At 42.9% G+C, this 26,648-nt stretch overlaps 1 protein-coding gene across 2 annotated transcripts in view; it reads left to right on the top strand.

Moving 5' to 3' along the window:
* LOC132082520 (sphingosine-1-phosphate transporter SPNS2-like) overlaps nucleotides 1-26,648 on the top strand; it is a 135,533-nt gene that overhangs the window by 56,086 nt on the left and 52,799 nt on the right. For both annotated transcript variants that reach the window (XR_009419816.1, XM_059486824.1), the window contains exon 3: nucleotides 5,822-5,958. Coding sequence is in view for 1 of the 2 variants with exons in the window: in XM_059486824.1 (XP_059342807.1) it covers nucleotides 5,822-5,958 (137 nt within the window). In the remaining variant the exon portion in view is untranslated. The remainder of the gene's footprint in view (nucleotides 1-5,821; nucleotides 5,959-26,648) is intronic.

The raw sequence follows: 26,648 nt of genomic DNA, 5'->3' as shown, positions 1-26,648 counted from the left end.
TGAAGTAAAACAAAGCCCATGTGCAGAGGGATGTAACAGAGTACCTATAAAAATGGTTTCAGGGTGGTATTTTCTGAAATCAATTCTATTGTATTAATTCATCCTCCTTCAAAAGATGAATGTGTAAAATCACATTGCTGAGGTTCCCGGGGCCTTGGGCTGCCCCACCATTAGGTACCAGTTTTACCTTGGTCATATCATACAATCCAGGTTGAATCATCCAATTAAGGTTGAAGACCTCTAAGATCATCAGGTCCAACCATTAATCCAGCACTGCCAACTCCAGCACTAACCCATGGCCCTCAATGCCACAACTACACAGTTTTTGAGCACTCCAGGGATGGTGATTTCTCTGCTGCCCTGGCAGCTTCTTCCAGTGCCTGACCATCACCACACTGTGCCTGAGCTGGGGCACAGGTCAGGTTCAATGGTTAAGTAGCATGAAAGGATCTGTGTTTTCCTAGCTTAAATGGTGCTGTAAGAAAAAAATCACTTTAAATTGTGGTTGTAGACCTTCAGAAATCCCTCCAACTTAGAGATGATCATATAAAGAGGACACTGCTGAAGCTGGAAGACCTGTGTAGGTTCCAGATTCCAGATGTTGTAGTTCATAATGGGCAGGTTACTCTCTTGTGTCTTAATTTCCTTAGCCCTAAAGTAGAAATTAATGTTTAACTTTCTTTCTAAATTGTCCCATGCCTCTCTGTGATTAAATGTGCTGTGTTGCATTTGCTGAGTTTATGCTATTATTATACATGCATATGTACATAATATATATATTATGTATATAATATATATTATTTATATAGTATATAATACATACACACATATATATATATATGTGCTGTATTATAGAGAAAATAAAAATTAAAAGAGAGAGGGAAGCATTGCAAAAACATGTCTTTGGAGTAGAGGAGCTGGTTGGGATGTTGGAGAGTTTTATTCACCATTGCAGGTGGATGGTGACTGGTGTCACAAGCAGCTTGAGAAACACGTGCACTCATGACTGAAAGTCCCTGGGGTAGAAGTGGCTCGACCAAACCCCAGGGTTGTACTTGCACACACCCATGAAGCATCCCATCCAGGGCAAGCTGCCTGTTTAGGTGTTCTCATTGTTTGGCAATTTGTTGTTGGGAAGATGTTATCAAGCTCTCAGCACACAGTTCTCAGCAGTGTCTCAATGGATGCCAGTCCCTTGAGGCAGAGGCTGTCTGGGTTTGCCTTCCACAGAGCCAAACTCACTGTCAGCACTCAGTTGGATGTGTACACACGGTTTCTGCTGACTCAAAGATACCCACTAGGGTTTTTTTGTTGAGCATCCTTGTGTAGAGAAAGCTATTTTCACCTGACCCTGAACCTTTCTAGCATTATTCCTGACAGGAAAAGATAAGCCCTGTGTGCTTAAAGTCAAAACCAAAAGAAGGGACGTTTTTTCAGAGGTGCCTGTGATCTGCTCAACCTTCCAGGAACTGAGGAACAGCAGCCCCTGTGTGTTGCTCTGTCACTGCCTCTCTTCCTTCTTGATTCTGCTCTGTGGATGACCTGCTGGCAGGAGAAGCCCCTCTCTGGGGTTATCTCTGGGTTCATAAGTCCACTAAACAAAAATCCACTAAAGAAAAGAGCGAGTGAGATGGAGGCAAGTGTCTTTGGAATCACAGGGTGGAGAGCTGGCAGGTCAGAGCCTTTTCAGGGAATAGCTGTAATGTCAAGCTGGTAAAGTTTTTGTTTGGAGAGAAAGAAGAGAAAAATAAAAGTGATGGTGTCTAGTTCCAGGAGGCAGGGGTTATTTTGCGACTGTTGAATATAAAGTTTACAGTTCCTTCCTCTTCTCTCATCTCCTTTGCTTCCACTGTTGGATTTACTTTCCCCCTGTGTACACAGGCAGCTCCTGAGAGGGGAGTGTGTCTGAATAGCAGCTCCCTGGCCATAATCCTGAAATAGGACTGGAGCTGCAGCACCTGCAGCAGCAATAGAGGCTTGGGAGGATGATTTCCCTGTCTGGTGGGTGTTTGGGTGGGACGTGTAAGGCTTTTTCTGCTGCACATTGTTGTAATTCCAGCCATGCACAGAAAAAGCTGGGCAGTGCTGGCTGAGAAAGTGCTTGTGCACCTGTACAGGGTGGGACGGGCATCCAGAGGCAGAAATAGACACCAAGCCATCCTGTTTGGGCAATTACACTCTTCCTGCCTTCTCACCACAGGCAGTGTTCCAGTGGCCAAGCCACAAAGGGAGGAATAAAGACAAATGGGTTCTCCTTTTGAAAATACCTGTACTTAAAAGAACCTCCCTCCTTGATGGCATTCACTGTGTGTCTGTTTATTCATCCCTTGCTCACATGATAATTTACTCCTGCAGAAATGGATCTCAGCTCCACCCTGTGCTGGGACTGAGCCACTTTTGCTGGCACTGCTGGAGATCATTTACCAGGAGAAATGAGCTGTACACGTCCATAATGGGACTGCCAGAGCTGTACCTGCTCCCAGTGCCATCACTGCCTCACAGTAGCTCATCTTAAATCCCAGTGGGTTTCTAACCCTGCCCTGACTTGCACTCTGTGTCTCTTCAAGAGCTGTAATATTCTAGGATGTCTCTAAGTGAAAATGGGAAGAGGAGCTGTTGATTGGGAAGAGGAAAGTGCAATGCCAGCCTCTGTCCCACTGCTGCCCTAATAGAAAAGATTTGTGGCTGTGGTTGAGCTGAAGCAGCAGCTGCTGTGGTGTCACTTCAGTTTTATTAATTTGGGAGTGGGGGAGTGCAAGGAACAGAAGATGCTGTGGAAGAAGGGAGAGAAGCCAGAGAGGAGGAGGTTGGCACAAGTGCCAGGCTCCTTTACTGGAATGTAATTTGTGCCTAATGCCTTATGCTCAGCCCTCTTGCCTACAGGTTAAACATTTCTGCTGCCCCTCTCTCCCACTGAGGATGTCCTGAACAAGAGGAGCTCCCTTCAGCAGCCTTTCAGTTTGTATTCTTACAGGGTTTTGTTCAATCCTGTTTTGTAAAAACATACAAGCAGTTTTGTGTCATGTGGATGAGGTCTCTCCTTTGTGGTGTTTATTGTCACAGAACCTCACAGAACCTCCTGTTCCAGAGTAACTCAGGTTTCCATCCCACCTGGGGACGGGCCCTGCTTTTGTTCACCTCAGCTCTGCCAGCCCAGGCTGGGCTCAGGAGTCTCTGCTGTCAGTGGCAGGAGTAATTGCAAAAATTGATTCATGGGAAATGCCTCTAACAGGAAAATCCTTTTGACAGACCACACAGCCATCATACCCTGCATTTATTTGAGTCAATCAATGCTCTGATGCATATTTGGGTCATAAATACTTTGATATAAATTGCATTTATTCTTGTGACAGCTGTGTTCTATTACCTGTTATTTATTTGGCTCTGTTGTCCTTTCATTTTACACCTTGCGGAGCTGTCAAGTCAGCTGCTTACCACTGACAAAGCTCACAGCTCACAGTCTTCCAAAAATAAATCCTCCAAAGGGATTTGAGCAGCAGAAGGATGTGTATTGTTGGAAAGTCATTGGACAATCTTTTTTTTTTTTTGGTTGGTTTTATTTGAAAGAGTAGCTTTGTCCATTTTGCCCAGATTCCAGAATTAGACTTTTCATTTATGATCCAGAGGTCATTGAAGCTAATAATCCCACTGATTAATATGAGTTTTGAATGACACTCTGTGTGTCTCAAAGTTGAATTAACCATATTATTTGATATTTGAAATGCTGGGATGCTGACTTGGATGTTTCTAATTTTCCCTTGGAAGTTTTTCAGTTTTGTGCCTTTCTACATTGTAAAAATGGCAGAAAATGAGGGTCTGAGATGAATGAATTGTAGTGTCCTTCCAAGAGAAAGATCAAATTGCAGTGCTCACCCTGGTCTGGACGAGTCACAATCATTTTCTGCTTCTCATTCCCAATGAACAGCCACACATCCTTCGTGCCAGGTTGTTGCACCAGCCCTGCAAGGTGCCAAGCCCTTGGTGTTAATTCAGGAAAGCACTTAATCATGGAATTGATGACTCTGAAGTGCCTAATATAAGCATGTGCTTAAGTGCCTTGCTGGAGTGGGGCCAGAGCAGATGTGCCCTTGCTGAGCAGAGATTTGTGAGCTGCTGCTGGTCCAGTTTCTCTGTGAAACAGAGATGAGAACACTGCTTGTAGTTTTATTGGTAGGCTTTGTTTGCACAAGGATTTTGGGATAGATGCAGGGACTGAGTTCTATCAATAGGATTTATGTGTGAGCTAAAGAACAAAACTGTTCATAGCATTACTACTGAAGTATCTGTGATATGTTGCATGTGCTGCATTTCAGGCCTTAACATTTCTCTGTTATCTTGATTTATTTTACTCTAAATGTAAAAAGAGTAATCCTGAAATTGAGTTCAAATATCACAGTGCAAAATACATACACACTCACATGGGTCACAAAACACAGATGCAAATTAATGTGTATTATTTATAAAGCAGCTTTGACATCTTACTATACTAAAAAAAAGACATTTAGTCATAGTTCAGCATTCTGCACATTTTTGAACTATCATATATCATCACCCATGAAAAATTCATTATTTGGGTCTTAACCATTTTAATTTTATATGCACACTCCACCCAAAAGGAGGTGTGTCCTCTGCTCTTGTCCTTTATTTTTTTACCTATACTATGCCCCCACCTTATTTTATACAATAAAAAGTGGACAGCTGGGGTTGGGCTGTGCCAAAAGCCCACAGTGCCCTCCAAGGCCCACCTGATAAGAAATGAGTGTCAGGACTGTGTGACTAAAGAGAGACCCCCAGGTGTTCTGGTGTCCTACCCAAATCCTTCTGGACTTGCTGAATCCCAGACAGCCAGTTATAGTCAGAGTTCATACTGCACACCAATAAAGTCCATGTAATTGCCCTTATCCAGTCCTCTAATGTGGACAGACAAAAGCCAGGTAAAAATCAGCTTCAGACATGGAAATTTCTGCCAAAATCCAAATTAATAAGGGACATGTTGTGTATGATCCATTTCAGGTGTTCTCAGGGGGTTCACAGGCCAGGTTGTTCTGAGTTGGGCAAAGGAATGAACTCTGAATTGAGGTGGTTTTGCAGAAGTTTCTCTGTCAAGAGCCTCATTCTTACATGACAGGGGCTCTTAGGTTAATGCTTTGGGGCTTTTGGAGGGAACAAATGGTCAACTTGAAGTCTTTCAGATGAGGACAATCCTGGCCCATTTGGACTTTGTAGGTTAAAACTCTTTGTTCTAGTGAAGCTGCTGCTCAGTGATGGTTTAAATACAAGTTTAGTGATGGTGAAAGGACCTAGTGAGGAGACAGGGCTGGTGTCAGTATAGTGGTGTTTAATGGTGTTCCTCACTGTTGCATAATTTCTTTTAAATAGGAAGGGTGAAAGAACCTCAGCTTCTGTGGCCCATTTCTCTCAGATCTCTGCTGCAAGAGCCAACAAGGAGCCCTTGCCTTGTTTTCTGTGTGCTTGAAACTCCTTCCATCCTCCTCTTCACCTTCTCAGTAACATTTAAGCAGAAGCTCTTAATTTATTCTGTCCTGGTTTTGCCCATCCCCAGTCAGACTGTGAGGGGCTGGTGCTTTCAAGTAATACGAGTTCCCTGGCCTGAAGTTTCTCTGGGAATGAAAAATCTGTTTGATTAAGGAAGCACCGACTTCAGAAAGCCTTATTGGCCTGCACAGCTCTGCAAGGCAGGGCTGCAGAATGCCTAATTATTTGGAACTGTTCTCTAGAGGATTTGGCTTGCAGAAAATTAGTCTTCCTGTTCTTGGTCTGATGTTTATTAAATGTTTTTTCCCTTTTCTCTCCTTTGCAGTTTTTATCTGTAGTTTCATGGTGGCGGCGCCGATCTTTGGTTACCTTGGTGACCGCTTCAACAGGAAGATCATTCTCAGCTGTGGCATCTTCTTTTGGTCAGCTGTCACTTTTTCAAGCTCCTTCATCACTGAACAGGTAAGATCTTTGCAAAGACACTTTGCAGGTTGTCCTGAAAAGATGGACAGTATTTTCCTAAATAATTCCCCATTGCAGTGTGCTCAAGGGGAACACATCCCTCCTGTGTGTATTTAACATTTAGCATGTTGTATTATCTGACCTTTTGTGGGAGAAGTGTGCTCTGTGTAACTGTGTTTGCTTAACTGTGAAAGCTGTCACCCTTTGATAGTGCATATTCATAAAAAGGAACAGATGAAGCATATCTAAGCAAGAGTTTCTGTTGACATAAGGGCTTTGTTTTGAGGGAGATCCTAAAGAAGCTTTAAAAGGCTTTACAAAAGTCTGGGGAAAATGAATTCATGGCTACACAGTGGTTCTTTTGTCTTCTGATATGTAACTGCAGCCATTGGATTTTGTTGGGAAGTCTGCTCGTGGTATGTGGAATAACAAAATGCATCCAGCAGTGGTTTTACAGATGCACTTTGGTGTCTGGCCACCAAGGCAGAGAAAGTGGATGATAACACAGAGATCAGACAGTTTCAGCTCCTTTAACACTTCTCAAAGGATTTATCTGGGGAAACTGGTGATGGAGTTGTCAGGCTCACCTAATTTTGTCAAGCTCTGCCTCCCTCTCCTGCTCCCAGGACAGCTGCAGTGCCCCATTCTGAGCACTCCTCACTGCATTCATTTTCTTGTCAGAGGCATTTGGAGGAAACACTGATCTGGCAGTTTCTGGGGGGAAATATCCTCTTGTTTAATCATACTATAGCAGAGATTTAATTGCTGCAGGTGGCAACATTCCTGCAGAGGTAAATCACAGCTCCTGCCATCATCAGGCTGGTTTCCCCAAGGGAGGCAGGGGCATTCCTCATCCTTTCTGTCCAGCTGCGTTCCAGGGATTGCAGCATGGTGATCACGCCTAAAGAATGACAACCAGGGGCTAAACCTCTCCACCCTTCTCCATCCTGCCCACCCACATGCTCTTCAGTTTTTAAAAAAAGAGAGTTTCCACTTAAAGCAGGCAGTGGTACTCATGTCAGTGTGGCTTTCACCAGGATTGGTTGTTGCTGCATTTCTAAAGCAAGATGCATATGGCCAAAAGTGGAAGCCTTTAACTCAGGAAATTGTTCTGGGTTACCCTTGGCCAGGAAGCACCTTTTCCAGAGAAAGAATGTGTCTCATCTAAAATAAAGAGGGAATTTTTTTTGTTTTCTCTTTAATTTTTTTCTTTAAATGTTTCTCATAACATTCTGCAAAAGCAGCTTTGATCAGAGCCCAAAGACAGAAGCATTTTAGAGAGAGCCAGTGACCTTCTTATGAACACTTCCTGTGTTGCAGACATATATTTATGCTTAGGTTCTCATTGATCTCCCTGCAACTGGGTCCCACAGCTGGAAGTGGGAGAGCACTGGAACTGGACTGATGTTTTCAGAGTTGAATTTCAGTTGAAGGATTTGGGGCTTATTAGCTGAAGTAGTTCAGGGATTAATATAAATGGTTATTTGTACACAGGGGCTCAGAGTGGCAGTAGCAAATGTTTGGAATCCAAGCCCCAATGTTTTGGGAGTCATAAGAAAGACAAGATCAAAATAGCCAGACCTGTATTAAGTCATCCTGGATATGCATCAGTACTAACTCTGGACCCCAAAGACCATCTTGACAAAAACCACCCTAATACTTAGAAAAATCCCCTGTCCTGATTGTCCTGTAGTCCTCAACTCCAGCAGAAGAGTGAGCTATCAATCCAGAGTTCTCATGCCCAGCTCCTGTCACTGGCTCAGGAGGCAATGGAAGATGTTGCAGCTGCTGTAAGGATGTTCTCTACCCAGTGGCTGCAGCACTGAGCAAGGTCCTAAGAATAATCCAGCTTCCCATGTTATCCCTGCCACTTTGGTGCCCATGTTGGAGCCCTGAGCCCTAATTGGGAAGACATGCCGCTGGAGAAGCGAAGGGAGACGACCCATCCTCTGATCAGCATCGAACTCCGATTTATTGATCCACCAAGCACATTTTATAACAGTGTTAATTAAGTTCATACATATTGCAAAACCCGAGCTCATCATAGGTTACAGATTACACACCAATCCCTCCTTTTGTTTTCAATACCTGTAGTTTGTTATTGAAACCAAGATTTATTTTCACACCCTGTTATGAAAGTTCTCAAGGCCTCCATGTTTGTCAACTTTTGCTTTCCCATACCAGCCAAGGACAGAATGTTTACCTGTTATGAAAAAACAGCCTGAGAACTTAGCTGTTTACAGAAACAGGCTGTGAGAATTTGCTCTTCACAGCTGCCTTTTCCATCAGCTGTATATGATTATGGCATGTCTGAACAAAACTCTATAAGCCATTTCTGAGCAAAATTCTCCAACATCCCACATTGAACAAGGTGAATTCCTGACATGCTAAAAGGGTCAGAGAAGAGCTTTTTCTATTTTTTTTTTTTAATGTAGGCATTTTTCCTGATCTTTGTTGTCCAGGATTCATTTGAGGAGTAAAATGTTGCTTTTTCTATCAACATTTTTTTTTCCTTTTAAGACAGTATATGTATTTGTTGGGAAGGAGGACAGAGAGCTGAAATATCAAAAACTCTTTGCTGGCACAAATAAAAGCAGTAGTAAAACATCTGTGAGTAGAGAAGCTGTCACATGCAAGTTGACATGAGAACACAGGGCTGGAAGGAGCAAGTTGACACAGGAGAACTCCTTTATGTGGCAGCACCAAAAATCCTGAATTAGGTGAGAAAGAGCAGCCTTTCAGGAGGAATAGCAGAATCCCCGTCCTCAGGGATTGCCTTTCTTCACATTTTGATGGGGCCTAGTGCCTCATGCATCCTGTCACTGTGTAATTAAATAGAATGCACAGCACACAGCTCAAACCTGGAGTGCAAATGGGAAGAGACAGCTTAACAAAGGCCAAAAGCAGCTACAGAGCTGGTGAACTCTGAAGGCATCCAGTTTGTGAAGCTCTTTGGTAGTGTGTCAGTTCCTGGCTAAAATTTGAACACCTAAAGGAAGCCATGGAAAATGCTGTTTTTTGAGTCAATGATTAGATTATTGAACAAACAAATTTACAGAGAGAGACATGTTCATTCTTATTTGTCCTACTGTCCTGCCACAACTCCATCTGCTGAGCATGATGCCCTGTGGTCTGGGATGTCCCTGGGGTCAGCTGTGTCCCCACAATTCCTGTGTCCCCCCAGTTCCTGTGTCCCCCAGCCCTTCTCTGGGGGCTGAAGAGCAGAACAGACCTTGACTCTGTCTAACCCTTGCTCAGCAATGAAAACATCCCTGTGTTATCAGCTCTGTTTTCAGCACAAATCTAAAACATGGTCCCATAGCAGCTACTGGGAAGAAAATTAACTCTGTCCCAGCCAAAAATTAACCCAAATTAACTCTGTCCCAGCACAAAAGAATTGGAGTGCAGTAAAGCTCATCTAAGATACTGTCTAAATGCTATTTTATTCTGCTTGGGTTAAAAAAAGTAACTGAAAATCAGCAGATAAATCAGGAATTGGATACATGTGCCATGCAGACAGTTGTTAGAGAGCTCTGCCTTTTTAAAATATCATTAGTTATTTATTATCAAGTATCTCTGGGTTCCTATAATGGAATAATGTCTGTCAAATAAATGAAGAATTGATGTCTTATCTGCTGGTAGGTTCTAAATAATTAGATAATAGGCTCTCACAATGCAAAAGAAAATCAGGCCAAAATCTGAGGGTAGTTCCAGTGCATACAGGGGGTGATAGAAAACAGCAATGCATGAATTCCACACATAGCAAAATACAAACAGAACAGTTCGTGCTTAAAAGTTCAGTTATTGTTCATGAGAGCTTAAATTAATTTTGAAAGAAATAAGAGTAAGAAACCAAATAAATACTGTATCACAGATTGATTCCATAAATACACCTGTTTCCATGGATAAAAATATCTAATGATAAATTTAACTAAAGAAAATCATCAGAAGTAGTAAGACTGAGATAACATTGATAAGCTCACTTTTTAGTGTTGTTTGATGATTTATGTTAGTCCAGAATTTCTCTATAGAAAGATAAGACATGAGGCCTCCTCTGCTTTGGTACTTGCACATTTCTGCTCTATAGCACTGTTTAGCACTTTAAAATAAAAGTTCCATTAAGAAACCATTAACAAACTTGTTCAATAATATAAAATCAGGTAAAGTTGGTACATATTTAGACATATCTCTAAATTAACTCCATTTATAGAAGCTTCAATAAATAATGGGTGTGTCTTAATTTTTGTTTTCTAATCACCAACACCTGCTTAGAGATTTTCTCCCTTTAAACCTGACTTTATATCAGGTCTGCACCTACCAGCACAACTTTCACCTGCAAAACCATTTCTTGTGTTGTTTTTGGCTTTTGCCAGGCATTTGGGGAAACACTTGCTGGTTGTTGGTTCATGAGCTGTAATAAATCAACAACAAATCAGTAGGGTTTTGTGTGGCATAGAGTCATATCCCAAAGTAATGAACCAAGGGCACAATCTTCATAGAGTTTCTTCACCCAGATGTGTTTCCAACCACACAAAAAGCTAAATATATGTTTGTATTCCTCTGTATCAATATAAACTCTGATTTAATAAGTAACCAGTTTATTTCCCTAGGCAGCATTTCCATGAGCACAGTGCCTGATTGCCTGTGGTTGGTGATCACCCTGAGGTGGTTTATATTCCAGGATGTCATTGGGAAGGGTCTGTAATCCCAACTGCACCATTTCTCTCTTTCTGAACAGCTTAATATGACCCAAACTGGTTGTCAGGAGTGATCATCAGGAGAGTTATCAGGAGAGTTTGTTTCTGGCTGCTTGGATATCCACATCCATTAGTCATGATAAATGTTCTCAGCTGGTTTGTCTGAGCAGCAGATTGTCTTAGGTGAGCCCTGGGGTTGGTGCTAAACTTCCAGCCCCTCTCAGCAGATCCCTCTGGGACATCAGGATCCCTCTCCCCTATGGGGACACACCTCTATCTTAAAGCAAGAAAGAGCTTGGAGATGAAAATTTGCAGACTGTTCTCTAGTCTTCTGAAATACTGCTGTGTCCATGTAAATATCTTGTATAAAGCATAATTCTGTATAAAAGGCATGCTGGCTTACAAATGAACCAAGGCTTCTGCTCCCCCAGGCTGGGAGTCCAGCAGTGCCTCAAGCACCCAGGGCAGGCTGTGCTAATGGGGGTTGGTGGAGACACCAGCCAGAAAATTGGGAAATGGAAAAGCAAAGCATTGACAAATTAAACCAGGAATGTGCTTTTGAATTCTCCAGTTCTTGGTAAATATTTCTGTTAAGACTTTGATATAGCTGACAAGATAAAACCTTTTTGCTCCCACTGCAATTTACCTCTGGATAGGTATTTCTCTTAGTGTTGTTTTCTTTTTCTTTTATTTTGATTTATTTCTGGAAGAGGAAGCAAATTGTCCACGGTGGAGTTGCAGTTAGTTTGCAGTGCTTGCTCAAGTCCTGTCTTTCAGACTTGCCAGATGTATTTTTATTTCCAAACTTGTCTTTCAAGGAGTTTCTAAAAGAGAAGCAACAAATTGTGTGCAGTATGGAACAAATGGTTAGCTGGGTTAATTTTAAAAACATAAATATAATCCAGCCACCCCCTACACATGATGATTCACTATAGGAAAAAAAAAGGATTTAGTTTTAAGTGCTCCAGCAGAAGTTGTAATGTAAAACATACAGCTCCTGTGCCTGTGGTTCCACTGTGCTAGATAAATACACAGCCTGAAAAACATAAACAAACAAAACTAAAATCCCCAAGCCAACATTTTATATGTAAGGAGACTGAATGCTGTCTTTGAAGCCCCCATGAATTACTGGGATGTTTATATCCTACTGTTCCAGCCTGTTATTTTTGAGCAGAACTCTCTTGTAGAGAAAAGGCAGAAGGGATTCTCCCAGCAGCTTTGGGCACTCAGCTGTGTGTGCATCCAGTCCCTGCCATCACAGGCAGTTCCAGCAGCCCTGTGGCTGTCACACAGGTGATGCTGGAGTGACCAAAGAGGGGCATGGCCACAGCTCCTGGCTGGCTCTGCTGTGTTTGCCAGCTCTGATGGGGCACAGGAGCCCTGCAGGTGAGCAACTGCTGTTGGTATTTGGATTTCTGCACACTTGGCCTTTGCTAGACTGCTCAGGAGAAATGCTGCCTGCTGTGGGCTCTGGTACCAGCATCAGGTGGGTGCTGGTGCTCTCTGTGTGGGGGGTGTCAGCTCCCAAATCCCTCTGAGCTGCACTTCTGCCCCTTTGTGCTGCCCCAGATACCCTCAGCCTCCTGCATGGCCTCTGCTCTCTAAGATGAGATGTGGCAATCCCTGCATCTCCTCTCCTTCCAGCTGTCAGAGCTCCCTCTCCCCACAGGGCACTGGTGCCAGGTGCAGGAGGTGCTGGGCTGGGCTTGGGTGGCTCAGGAGTCCCAGTGAGAGAGGGAAAGGATAAGGGCTCTCATCTCTGCTCTACCCTGCAGAGTGGAATTGTGTATGGACTGATTCTGCCCCACTGCCCCTCTCTTGCATGTCTGACAGGAGGTAATTTAAAGAGAGATAGTTCCCACAGCTCCTTTTAGAATTATAGAATTGTTAAGGATGGAAAAGACCTCTGAGATCATGGAGTCCAGCCATTAACCCAGCATCACCATGTGGAAATTGAAAGGCACCATTTCTTTAACCCCTCACCAGCAAGAAGGCACCTGCTGTTCCTTCCACGTGCTTTTGTGAGTTTCACTATCTCACACCTTTTAATATGGATTATATGACGTGTACTGTAGGAAAAAAATACACTATTGCTTATTCCTTTAATAATGGAGCACTGACTGAGCTGGTCTTAAGATGTTCTGGGTATCTTAAGATGTTCCAGGTATCTGTGCTATCATCTTCAGCACAGCTGATTCCAATACTGTATTTGGAGTACTTGTATTGGAGAAACTGTTTTTCTCTAAGAACATCTTCTCTTGCACATACAACTGCAATGATTTGAACTCTTCAATCTTGGGTCCTCACTGTTCCCTCAGATTTTGCTAATCAAGGATGGAAGCATTGGGAAAAGATTTATATAAATGAAATAGTTGTAGAGTGCAGAATTACTGTCATGTGTTTGTCTCCTGGTCATTTTATGTTCTTACCTTGTCCCTTTGTACCTGTCACTCTTCCAAGGGAAACTATAAATGAAAACTAGATTAAGGTGTTCTCAGAGCATCAGACCCAAAAAAGCCAATCTGTGAGAGCAGGCAGCTTTTCAAAGGTGTTATCAGAAATTGAAGTGTATTTTCTGCTCAGTGCTGGGGTTTTTCCATCCAGTATCTGTGTCCATGTACCTGTGAAGCATTTGGGAAGAGTTATTGAAAACACAGCTGGTGATGGCTGCCAGGGGAGAGACACAGCACAGATCCAAAGCCTACTCAGAAAGCTTATCCCTGTGATGGGGAAAATGAACTTCAAGTAACTATCATAAGGAATATCTCTACCACACATTGTGTTTCCCATTTGCAGGGTGTCTGGAACAGGAATGGTTTTGCTCTCCCTTCTGGGACCTGAGAGCAATCAAGATGCACCCCCCAGGTCCCACCCTCCCCAGGTGGGGTCAGTCTGGCCCCATGTCCTATTCAAATTTCTCAAATCACCCCAGCTGTGGGCAGCTGTGTGTCCACAAATGTGCTTCCTGCACCTCTTTTTAGGTCATTAATTGGTCTGAAATCACACAATATCTGAATCAAGCACTGTGGATATGAAAGAAGAGATGTTTCCATTGCTTGGCATCAGAACTCACTCAGTGTGTGCTGCAGCAGAGGCTCAGTTTCTGTGTGATCCCAGCTCAGTTTCTTGCACTGAGGTGTCAGAGCTGCCCCTCAGAGCTCAGGCATTTTCTGGAGCAGGTGAGCAGAGGTTTGTGCTGGGAGAGCCCCCAGGAACAGGCTCAGAGCTCAGTGCTGGTGTGCACAGGGTCTCAGTGAGGGCCCTCTGTGATTGCCTGTCCTGTTTCAGAGCACTCTTTGTCATCTGGGTTACTGGAAGATGTTGAAACCATTATCACAGGCTCTGTGATTGTGGCTCTGATTCAGCTCCTTCTTTAGAAGTCAGTGGGAACCTTTTGTGTGTCTGTGGCAATTGAGTCAGACCCTGCATCAACACACATTTGCTGCTGTTTCACTGGATCATGGAAATGCTTAGAGACAGCAGCATGGTGCATTAAAGAGTTTTGCAGGCCAAAGACCTTTACAGGTTTGTCCCATTTTTTTACAGAAAGCTGAATTTATAGTATCTGGGTTGAAGAGTAGGAAAGTTCATTTGCTGTGTCAGCTGATGGATGGTGTGGAAGCAATGTAACATTCCACCTGTCCTGCTTTTGTTGTGCCTGAGCAGGAAATCTCACCTGGGCCAGTTATTTGCTGAGGAGGCAGAGGGAAGAAGGCATGATTGTTTTATTTCCAGGCTGTGTGTGTCTTGGAAACATTCCTTCTTCTTGTGCTGTCTGTTAAAATGTATATTCTGCTTGTCATGCTGCAGCAGAGGCCTAACCCCAGGGCATGCTGATGGAACACAAATAATGTCTTATTTCTTAACTCTGTGTAAGTGGAAATCTCTATAATGCTTTAGCATTATGTTTTATAAATAATTATGACAGTATCTTAAGCTCAACCTTGTTCAAAACATTGAAGGAATGGAAGAAATGGAAAATGCTCTTAAATAGATTGGGGTTTAATCAGTTGGTGTGGGAAAAAAAAAAGTAGTAGTGCTGCATGTGAGTTTCCAAGCAAATATTAAAATATAAGGGAATTGTTAAATTTCCTATCAGCCTGGCAGGATCCTTGCAATAGTGCTGTGGCCTGAGGGACACAACATCATTCCTGGTGTGGGGTCCATGGCTGCATGCTGGGGGATGCCTGGCTTGGTCAGACCAGTTCAGAAGGCAAAGCAAGTCACTGCTGCAGTGCCTGGGTGGTCCTGTCATTTTGGGAATTAGTTCCCAACTAGCTGAGTATTGAATTGAGGGTACAGAGAGGGTGCCAAGCTGGTGGTGTAGATAGAATGTGTGCCTTCATGATCCACTGGGATGCTCAGATATGGTTCTGGAGAAATGTTTCCATTTTTGAAGGCTGTAAACTGATGTGTGTTCAGCATGGATAAATGTGAGGCAGCTTGTGGATGGCGTTCTTGGAGCTGATGCCTTGGGAGGGAGCACAGTGCTTCAGCAGAGCTTGGTTAATGATGCCTCACAAAGAAAACAATCCGTTCATCCCAGGTTAGGCTCATTAGGAGGCCTGGAAACAAACCTAAACTTTCTGTTAGCAGGATGGTTCTTGAAGGTTGTGTGTATTGTCCTGAAAAACAGGATGCAGGAGAGAGAGAATGTGTTATTCAGGCTCTGCCTTCTGTTCAGATGCTAAAGTATGGATTTGAGCCTTTCTTTGTCTGCCTGCTGATCCAAATGCATCAGTCACTCCTTGGGAAGTGTAAGTGCTGCCTCAATGGCCACACAGCCTTGGCCTCCTGGGTTGTGCATAAACGCTGAGAAAAGGACCATTATGTTCTAAGTCATGTGCAAATAGTGGGAAAAAGGGAAATGTTTTACAGTACAAGGTGCTAAATTAGTCTTTTGAAGTGTTGACATTTCTTTTAAATGTATAAAGTTCCCAGGCTACACAAAACACTGCATTTGCAATTCAGATAAGTCAAATTAGAGTACTAATCTCAGCCCTCCTTAATAGATTTTGAGCTGGAAATCCCTGGCAGTGGTGATGATCATCAAATCTGAAAACATGAGTGATGAAGCCTCATGAGAAGACAGTCACAAAACATCCAAATGTGTTTAGTGTGGTTTAATAGGCTGTCATTTTGTCAGATAGGCTGGATTTAAAGAATGAAATTAAGCTACAGCACGACAAAACCTTGTCAATTAATAACACTTCAAAAAGGAACATGACAACTGTTCAAGGAAGATCATGAATAAGAAGTAACTCCAAAGTAGAAGGAATTGGTAGGTGCACCACTTCCTCTCTGGAAATCTGATGCTAGAAGAGAGGCATCTCTCAGATATGGGCCAAACACACTGCAAGCTCAGCCTTCTGCAGAGTTCTTGGAGGCCTCTGGATCTTGATTGAGTCAGCAAGCCCAGGGAAGCGTGAAAACAGAAAGCAGGAGCAAAAATCAGAGTTTGGAATGATTTAAATGGTTCTTCAGCAAAGCTGCTGCAAGAGCTGACCTGCTGGTGTACTTGATTTTTAGCATATGCAAAGCAAAATATGCCAAGAATCAGCAGAACCAACAGTATTTGAAAAGTTGCAGGGACTGTAACTTTGTGTGAATTTAATTTAAACCTTGAGGGAGTCCCTTAAAATGTGTCCTTCGTGAACTCTCAAAACTTGAAAATGGGTCCAGTGCAGGCAAAGTTTTCACACCTGGGTGTCTCAGTCAGTTGGATGAAGCTTTTTTCAAAGGGTGCTGAGAAATCAGTTTCTGCAGTGGTTTCAGGGATAGGGACATGGGGTTGTGCTCTCCAAGAATCTCCAATCCAACCTGATGGATTTGACTAAATTTTTGCTGAAGAATTGGTCCAAACCAAAGAGTTTGAGCCAAGACAGCCCATCATGTTAAAGAGGCTGGGTCTCACACATTTCTGTAGGCATCACTGGAGGGGCAGATGTTGTTAGTGAAAAGTACCAATGCCTCAGAATGTTTGTTCTGAAAAATCTGGCATCTCTTTATTGCTTGGATTTAGGGTTTGATTCATCTGTGGCCTGGACACAGTAATCCATTACTGCCTGTGAATATTCTTTGGTTCAGTGAATGCCTCCCCATATTCCAGCTGCATTTGGGAACCTGAGTCTGTCAGAAACCTTGCAGTGTTTCCACAGTTGCAAAAATATATTGTATTTTTTCCAGTCCCTATTTTAGTGATTATGGCTGTGTTTGCACATCTCAGGAAGGAAACTGTGATGGTGCCTAATGCCAGAGATATTGGAGGCAAGTGCTGGTGAGTGTGTCCCACCTGACAGATCTGGAACAAAATGCAGCCATTTGCTTCAGACCCAGAACTATCAATGTTCTTGGGGGAACACTTCTGGAAGATACATTCTGGTGTAATGGTTTTGTAACAGGGATAAATGACCACTATTTCAGCCATGTGAAGGGCCATGGACTCCTCTGGGCCTTACACCACAGCCAGGGATGAAAAGAAATGTTTTAACTCTGTCTTCTACCAGGCACTGGGAACATGAGGCTCTTTATAAACCCTGTGATTTATTTGAACATCAGCTTTTTTCTTTAAGGTCTATTTTACAGCAACATTGCATCTGCTGGATGGGGTTTGGTGTGTGAGTAACCTGGTACCTCCCTCCTAATTTCATCCCAGGTCCCTGTCATTAATCCAATATTAATGACCAAGAAACTAAACTGAGGAGAATGTAAATCCAATCATTTGCATGTTGTAGTATTTTTACCATGGGGAGATCAATTAAATGAAAAGCCCTTCAGTTAGGGAGCTGAAACTCTACTCAGTTTATTATCAGGACCTGGTGGTGCTGCTTCATCACCCAGTGTCTTGTAATTACACTCCCTAATGTCCCTAATGAGATGGAGAATGGGAACTGGACTTGCTGCTTTTTTTTTTTTTTTTTTTTTTTTTTTTTTTTTTTTTTTTTTTTTTTTTTTTTGTGCTGCCCAAAAATAATAATAATGACTGAAAAGCAACAGAGGATTCCCTCAGGACTGCCACAGCTTTGGAGGGGAGGAGAGTGATGGGAACCTGGATTTCAGACACTGAAATTTTAGTGTTTTTTAGTGTTGAAAGGGATTTTCAAATTCAGCATTTGCAAATAGCTCAGAAAAACTTGCCACAGGTTTTTGTCCCTATGAAGCACAAAGCAACTCTGTGGAAGAAGAGCTGGGGGAGTCCTGCTACTTCCAGGATCCTTTGGGTTTGTTTTTTATCTCCAGAACACTTAACTGGGTGTTTTACCTTAGAGCCTCCCTGTGGGTTTGCAGTTGTTAAACACTTTAGTTGCTGATTGAAGGGTGTGATGAGTTGAAAAAGGAGTATCTTACTGTCTTTATTGGTTATTTTTATATACTAAATAATAATATAAATCTCATAAAATAGGGATGCTTTAATCAGCCAGAATCTTATATGCATTCCCAAATAAAACTTTCCACATTCTATTAAGTGTGCCTGAACAGGCTACCTGGGAGAACTAAAGCCATTAACAAATACTAGAGGCAATCAAAGCAAAGGTGAGTGGACTTTGCTTCATCTCTCTTGCTCATTTTTATATTTAAATATGTATTTTGATCTCTTTCTGCTTGCTGTAGTCTCTTTTCTCCTCTCAGGGCTCTGAGTAGCAGATGAATTTTCCCAAAAGGGAATTGCTCAAAGGTGAGGTGTTCAGAGCTGAGAATCAGTGAGACACTTAATGCATCCAAATGAGCTGAAGTTTGGAAGTGTTTGACAAAGTGTAAATGGATGCTGCAGAGGAATCAGACCTGCTTAGAGGCTGTTGTATAAGTCCATCCTAAATGCAAAGGGTTTCAGTATTGGCCCTTGAGGAAATGATTAATCAAATGCATTAAGGTTTCGGTAAATCAAAGCTTGCTGTTAAATTTTGGTGTGGTCTCATCTGTAACACAGTTATAACCTCCAGCCAGCCTGTGTGGAATGAATACATGTGAATAAAACTGATGTGAATGTGGGAATAAAACCTGTGAACACTTGAAGGAAGAAAGCCTGGGGCATTTGCACTTGAATTTTAGTGACCTGCTTGTGAGAGTTAGGGGAGGCTCTTTGGGTAAGAGAAGCATCCTTTGCCAGACATAAATATTTAAACTAGTATACTTTCCATGCCAAGCAGGCTTAAGGGAAACGGAGTGAAGAAAAACCTGGCTGGTGTGAACGTGGCAGAGACACAGCAAATGTGAGATGGTGTCTGCCATATGGATTTAACTGAATTTAAATACTTTACCTTTGTCAAAGTGGCATCCTCACTCCAGAAGTGCTTCTGTCCCCATAGAGGCCATAGTGCTGCTTTGGTGTACATTGAAACCTGATGGGAGCTGTGAAGGTGCAGCCAGACTGCTCTCAAAGGTCCCCAGTGAAAAGATGAGGCAAGGGGCACAGACTAAAATACTGGAATTTTCACTTAAACATAAGAAGAAGCAATTTTTGAGGATGGTCCAACACTGCAACAGGTTGTCCAGCCTGGCTGTGGCTCATCCATCTTTGGAGATACTCAAAATTCAGTTGGACATTCTGTTGTTGCTCCTGCTGTGACCAGGGGACAGGGACCAGACTATCTCCAAAACTCCTCCCAGTCCCAGTTATTCTCTTATTCTCTGAGTGCTTGCAAAGGAGAAGAGCAGTTTAAAAATGGTGATGGAAGATGGACTTAGCATCAAGGGTTCCATTTGAAGGGAGGAAACTGTAGAACTCAACTAGAATCCAGTGGTGATGGAAGTTCTGGGAAATGTTGTGTGCAGTAATGACTTACAAAGTGGTTGAGATGGTAGAGATGGGGAGTGAGAAGTAGGCATGGGTGAGAGATAACACACACAATGAGGGAAGAAAAGAGGAGTGTAATAAACCCAATCATTTCCCTGCAGAGGATAAATGGCAGAAGAAGCAGCAGCTGCAGTGCCTCTGCCCTGGGTGCAGGACTCGGGGCTGATAAGGGGAGAACTCTTGGTGGAGGTGAGAAGGGTGGTTCATAATTAGATTTATCTGACAGGTAGCTCTAACATGAACTTCTCAGTGCACTGGTATCTCTACAGCAAACAGATAAACACTGATAACTGCCAGCATTGACTCAGAGCTGATAACCCATCAGCCTGTCTCCAACCAGTCTCCACCTGAGCATGTGCCCTGATGGTCCCTTTGTACCACCCAGAAACTGAGCATAACCCACTCCCTTTGGTTGTTGGAAATCCTGAAACCAGTGCTTAGCCACCCCCTGAACAGGGGAGGAAAGTACTGATCCACAAAACATCTCAGTGCACAGTTCTGCCCTCATGCTGGTTTGTATTTTTGTCTCTTGGCTGGCAACTCCCGTGAGGGATTAGGTAAGATTACTTGTCAATAAAGAAAAAGAAATTCATCTTCCTTTGTTCCTGCTCAAAGATCTCCCAGATGGTAGACATCAGATGGCCAAAATTTGGAATGAATATTCAGTTACTTAAAAATCTGGGCTGAACTTGACAGGAGGACATGTTCTTCAGGATTGGCATGGAACAAATTCACCAGTACTATGTAGTTCCTCTCTGGCTCTTTACAATATTTATTCTGCTTTTATTAGAGAAGAGTTAGAACCACTGATGTTTGAAAAGGTGAGGCATTAACTTTGAGTTTCATATCTAGATTTGACATACCATTCCCATCAAGTATTTGTGCCCAGAACTCATATCCAGTGATGGAAGCCAGGTGTCTTGGTTATATATATGCAAAATTCTTAAAGCTTTAGGGGTGCACAGTGCTGGAAGATGTATTTAAGCTTATCTGTTCTGCTGTGGCCTTTGTCATCCACCCAGGCACAGAATGGAATTTGAAACACCAACCTCATTGTTTAATGTCAGCTTGTCTCTCATGCTATGTCAGTGTCCTTGTTTGACTTAGAAACTCTCATATTGTTCAAGGTGAGCCCTCATTCCTGGGAGGGCTGTGAGAATTGGAGCTTTTCGTGTTTAAGCAAATATGTAATGTCATTCCAGTGCTCAGCTCTTCAGTGGCTCTCAGCTAATGAGCTGGAATTTGAGCTGTGACTGTGCAGGAGTCAATGCTCTTAGTCACCACCCCGATACTCAAAGCAGGTTCCTGGTTTGGTTTACCTCATAGTTAATGGTGCATCTTTTGGCAAAAGGTGTGGTGTGTCATCATGAACCATTTAAACCCTGCAGAGTGCTGGGGAACCTTACAGGGGCAGAGGAGGAAGTGATGTTTGCCTGGCCAGAAAATGCAGGGTCTGCTCCAGGAGGGCAAATTCTTGCCTGTGAGTGCAGCTGCCAAAGGGAGCCACTGTTGTGCAGCCCTTGAATCGATACCCTGTGGGCTTTACTTTGATCAAATGGCTCCTGCAGTGTCTCAGATTTATCCAGCTGATCACTTGTGCCTGCTGTGCTACCCTGACTGCCTAGTGCCAGGCTCAGCCAGCTGGAGAAATACAGGAGTGCAACTCAGGGAAATCAGGTCAGTCCCAATGCTTTCTCCTTGGTTTATTGTCATTTCACCACGTTTTAGGCTCTGTGTGACAACCCCAGCTGCCTGTGGTAGGAATGGCTTCATGCACATCTTCTTTCAAAGGATGCAAGCCCTGATTCTATATTCTTGATTTTTGCATAATGTTTATAAAATAAAAGAAGGAAAATATGGCAAAACTCAGCTCAAAGAAGAATTTAATGGTACTGAGTCCTCTTTTACATCAGTTAATGCATTATCCACGGGAGTTATCAGCATTGTCTCATAGTGAAGGGTGCAGGTGCTGTAGCAGTATAAAAGATCCTTCTTTTAGACCATCAACAGCAGATTTAAACATGGTTTGCATTGGTGCTGTGCACACACAGGAGTTCATGACTCTGGAGTGTCTCTGTCTGTGGGATCTCCTCAGTCCATGTGCCCCTCAGCTGAAAGCAGCATGTGTTCAGCTTCTCTTGAGACCCTTACAAGCTATTCCACATTCAAATGCAAATACTTAATAAACAAAGCTTAAGGATCATATGATTCTTTAGACAGTAAATCTGGTGGCTCAGAGTTGTACACATATTTGGCAGATTATAGGTTTACCACTGGCAGATAATCTTTTAAAGACCCAGTGGCTTTACTCCTTTTGTTAGCTAATTAAAAAAGGAGAAAGAACTTCAAGCTGTAATTAGACCTCTTAAAACACATATTACTCCCTGAATGGTCTATACAACTAGGATAAATGTATAATTAGGAGGTTTCACCAAACATGATTAAAGCCAGTCATGTGTCCTAGGCCATCAAACATTTATGTGTGCAGGAGATTGAGAGTAAAGTCACTATGAAGGTGTGAATAGAAACCACACTGTACATTTTATCTGTGGGATCTGATCTGCATAGAGGTCTTTTCTAACCTAAACAAGTCAATGGTTCTGTATTATAAATATTTAACTCCAACCATGAAAGCTTTTTTTCAGATGTAAATTTTGGAAGGATTGTCACATCCATAGCTTCTAGTGTTTGGTGACAGTAATGAGACCAGGTCCCTTGGACCCCATGATCTGTCACTCTTGCTGTCTGTGGCTTGCTGATAGTTTAAGAAATGGAGAAGTTGGTAGGTAGAATGTTCTATTCCTTATTGGCACATCCCCAAGGGATAAGGATTTGTATCCCTTCTGAAACCCATTTCTATTTTGAGGTATTGGGTTTCTTTTCCTTTATGGCTAGAGGCTGTTTTTCCTTCTATATATCTGAGACATGGGAAGAAGAGAGCACACCCATTGACCCTTTGTACCTCCCATTCACAGGTGTGAGTGCTTTCTCCATGCATTAATTTCTGGTGATGTCATCTCTTCAAGGGAAATTCCCAGCAAGGCTGTGGCAGTTCTGGGTCTCTGCAGCCAACATTCTTTCCATGTGTTGATGGTTTATTGTGTGCTGGAATCCTCACTGGCTTGTGTCTCACCAGCCACACAAGGTGGAGAAAGGGACTGGAAGCCCTGAGCCACACAACCTGCCTGCTATGAGTTCCAAGAGGAACTTTTGCACCCTGACTTGCTCCTGGAACTGGTAGCAGGCAGGTTGTGTGGCCCAGGTGTCCCTCCCCAGTGGCACAGCCAGGGAGCTGCACCTTGGGCTGGCACACGGACAAGGAGGGGGATTGAGGCTATGAACTCTCCCAAAAAACCCTCTGCATCTCTCCAAAGCAGATGTTGGCAGCTCTCATGGAGGTGCAGACCATCTCTGATATGACTGCTTTCCAGAATTTAAGACAAATTAATTGTTTGCCCTAATAGCAGCTTGTTTCAAAAAAACTTCAGTTTCAGGCATTTCATTTCATAAAACACTGCTGATAAGTGTTGAGGTTGCTGGGCTTAACCTATGGGGAAGGAATTAGTTCAGGTGACTGAAAGCTGACTCAGATATTTTCAGTTTTCCTGCCAGAAACCTACTTGCACAGATGGACAAATTACAGCAGAGTTACCAAGTCATATAGAAAGAAACTGGCTTCTTCAATATATATCAATTTCTGCTTGGGGAACAGTGAAATTCAGTTAAAGTCTGAGCTGCCTGTTCTGCTTTTGAGCACTGGCAGAATTGAGCTGGTGTCAGCCCTTTTTCTTTCATTAAACTTCTGAGAACCCTGAGGTAGGACATAAATGGAAAAGCAGTGGGGGGAAAATCCAGAGCAGAGGAAATGGCAGAGGTGTCCTGCTCCAGCTGTGGAGGAGAACAGAGTTTCCCTCAGCATGTGGAATATCTGACTTTGCCACGTGTTTGTGCAGGTTGTCATGTCCTCATACACTTGGAGAGGAAAAGGGATGTTCATGGGTGTAAGTGTATAAATGTACACAAAAAATAGCAGTTGTCTGTATTGCATGTGGAGTGGTTTTGGGACCAGTTTCTGAGTGGTTCATGGAACGCCTGTGGTCCAAATGAGCAGCAGCATAAGAATTTTAGAGTTGTTTTGTTGTTTGTATTTTTTTCTTCTTATATGGAAAACTAAAAGAGACGGCCTGTCATGGATGGGACCCCTTTTTGCCTTGGGGAGCTCCCCAACTGTCCCTCTTCAGAGACAGCTAAAACAGAAGTTTTGAGTGACTGGTTAGAGATGGAAGATCAGGGCCCCAGCTCATTTTAGCAAAATAATTTTATCATATGAGTTCCAATAGGATCCATGCTAGCCAAAGATCCATAAGAACTGGTAAGAAGAGGAATTAGCTTTTTAATCCTAGATATAGAGCTCCAAAACCAGGCACAGTATAGAACCAACTATAAATAATTCCCTAAATTGTTTTAGATTTTTGTATGTTTAATCTAGTTATCACAACTAGATGGCTGGATGGTCTGTAGTCTTGAATATCTGATCTCAGAAGGGCAATACTATTCAGGTCTTTATGTGGATGATGTTTTTTAAGAATGCTTTTATTCCCAGATGAAGTAAAAATCTTATTACTTAAGTTTGAATACCACTGCTTCAAAAAACATAGTTTAAATATTAAACAGATATTTGGAGTGTGTCAGCATGGGATAAACCAAGGAGAGGGATTTGAGGAGGAACCGAGAGAGAAGAGTGGATATGACTTGTTGCAGATGATTTCATGGTATTGGGCATCTGATTCCATGGTATTGATGAAAATGAGTCACTCTACCACAAAAGGAATACTTGGCACAGCTTTCCTGCTTGGCACAAGGATTGTAAGAGGAACCTTCTCACAGGATTGTTTGGAGGAAATTCCTACCCAGTGCATTCACTGGGGGCAATACCAGCTGGTGAGCACAAAACTGTGACATTTTTCTGTAGGTATTTCCAATTTGAGGAACATCCAGTGCATTTACAAACTTGTCATTCTTCAATTGTAGGTGACACTACCCATTTCATCCCAGGCTGGTGACTACTTTGCCTGTCACCCTCTCTGGGATCCAGATCTTCCTCAGAAACCACAGCCAGCCTGCAGCTCCCTGCTTTCTAATTCTGCATGACTAAGCCTTTCAGCACGTTAGAAATACTGTTGCTCATTCAAAATACATTGGTTACCTGTGCACCAATGACTGCCAGCATATTTCTGCAGTGGAGTGGTTGAGCATTGGGAAATTGACAGAAATTAAATCATTTGAGTCACAGTATTGCCCTTTCTGCTCACACCCACGCGTGTGAGTTACGTATGTGCAGCTTGTGGGAGATGCATGAATGTGAGCGGCACTGCACACACCCTGCCACCAAACAAGGAACTTGTATTCCTGCAGAAAATGCATATTGCTCCACAATTCACACCAAAATATGAGGAAGTGAAGAGTACCTGAAAGTATTTTGGTTTTTTGTGGCTGTTGGAATCCTCAAAATGTTCTTTTCAGCCAGGGATTACAGTGAGCAGAACAATGCAAACGTGTCAGTGGTAGATTTTGTCTGCTGATGGGTGTATTTATGGCTAAGGCACATGGCTTGGAGTCTGCATGGCATTTTCCATGTTTGTGAATGAGACTTGGACTCTAGCTTGGCTTTGCTGTAGGGCACAAAATCAGTCATTTCCTTGTCTTTTTCCTATTTGAAGAAGGAGAATTGGTAATTGCTCATTTTTCCCAAACACTTTCATGGTTAAGGACACATCATAAGCATAGAATCACAGAGGAACTTAAAATTCATCCCACCCCACCCCCTGCCATGGCAGGGACACCTTCCCCAGGTTGCTCCAAGCTCCATCTAACCTTGCCTTAGACACTTGCAGGGATGGGGCAGCCACAGCTCCTCTGGGCACCCTGTGCCAGGGCCTCACCACCCTCACAGGGAAGAATTTCTTCTTAATATCTAATTTAAGCTTGCCTTCCTTCAATGTAAATCCCTGCTGTTCTTCTCACAAATGATCTACAGAATAATGACAGCAAATTGAGGATTTATAGAGGTTAAATTTGTAGAAATAGATTTCCCTGTGCTTACAACTTTCTGCAGTGACTGCTTCATTTCTCTCCACGCAATTATTTCTGGGTGTAGCTCAAGCTGCTTAGATGGTTGAGAGTTTGCTTGTTCTCATGTATCTGGTATTCAGGCATCAAAGCATTGTGTCTTAGCCTGCACTCAGAAAACTGCAGGGGCAGTGAAAGAGCTTAGGTTGAAAATCAGGTCCTCACAGTTCATGAAAGTGTTGATTGAAATGGGTCATTAAAAATTTCTATTGGATAAGCAAATTCTTTTTGACCATTTTAGACTGAGTTGTGCTGAATGTGAAGTGTATCCTTGTGGCATTCACATTCTCTGAACAGAGAGAAGAAAGAGAAAACAATTCTTATCTTTACTTGCTGCTCCTGTTCTTTTTGCACATGTGGAATATTAGGAAGATTGTTTACCTGAAGTGATTTGTCAATTGGATTTTGCTGAGGATTGTTTTGTTTCCTTGGCCAGTTGGAAAAAACTCTGTCCTGACTGTCTGGAGACAGTCATGAGTTTTCTTTAGTACGTGTCTTAGTATAGTATCAATATAATATCGTATCATATCATATCATATCATATCATATAATTTTAATAAAGTTCATCATTCTGGATGAATGGAGTCAGATGCCAATCATTCCCAGATGTTGGGGTCACCTGTTTTTTGATATATCCTCATCCTGTGGGATTGCCCTTCAGCCAGACAGGCAGGTGCTCCCTGGGCAGCTGAATGCCTCCTGCATGCCCCTGCCCTGTGAGCCCCTGGGTCATGCCCTGCTTACAGAGGACATGGATGTTCCTGGGTTCCCAGTAAAGCTCAGGTCACCTCTGACAGTTTTGGGGAGGTGTGTGCTGCTGTTCAAGGCAAGTGGAGTAAGATGGGTGCTCAGCACCTTTAAAAGATTCTGTTACTCCATAGCTTTCAATGAAGAAGGACATTCAGTTTGGGGAATTTCGGGTTCCACTCTTTCCCAGCTTTTTTAGGATTTCCCAGTAGACCTGTCCTTGGCACGCTGGGGAGGATGGCTTGTGCTCAGCAGGAGTTGCTGTTCCTGGATCCCAGAGCACGGTTTGTTACACTCACCCACCTCCCCAGGCCTTCCCAAAG

Source organism: Ammospiza nelsoni, chromosome 21, assembly GCF_027579445.1.
Source record: "Ammospiza nelsoni isolate bAmmNel1 chromosome 21, bAmmNel1.pri, whole genome shotgun sequence".
Taxonomy (NCBI): domain Eukaryota; kingdom Metazoa; phylum Chordata; class Aves; order Passeriformes; family Passerellidae; genus Ammospiza; species Ammospiza nelsoni.
This window is presented reverse-complemented; position numbering and strand designations above follow the sequence as displayed.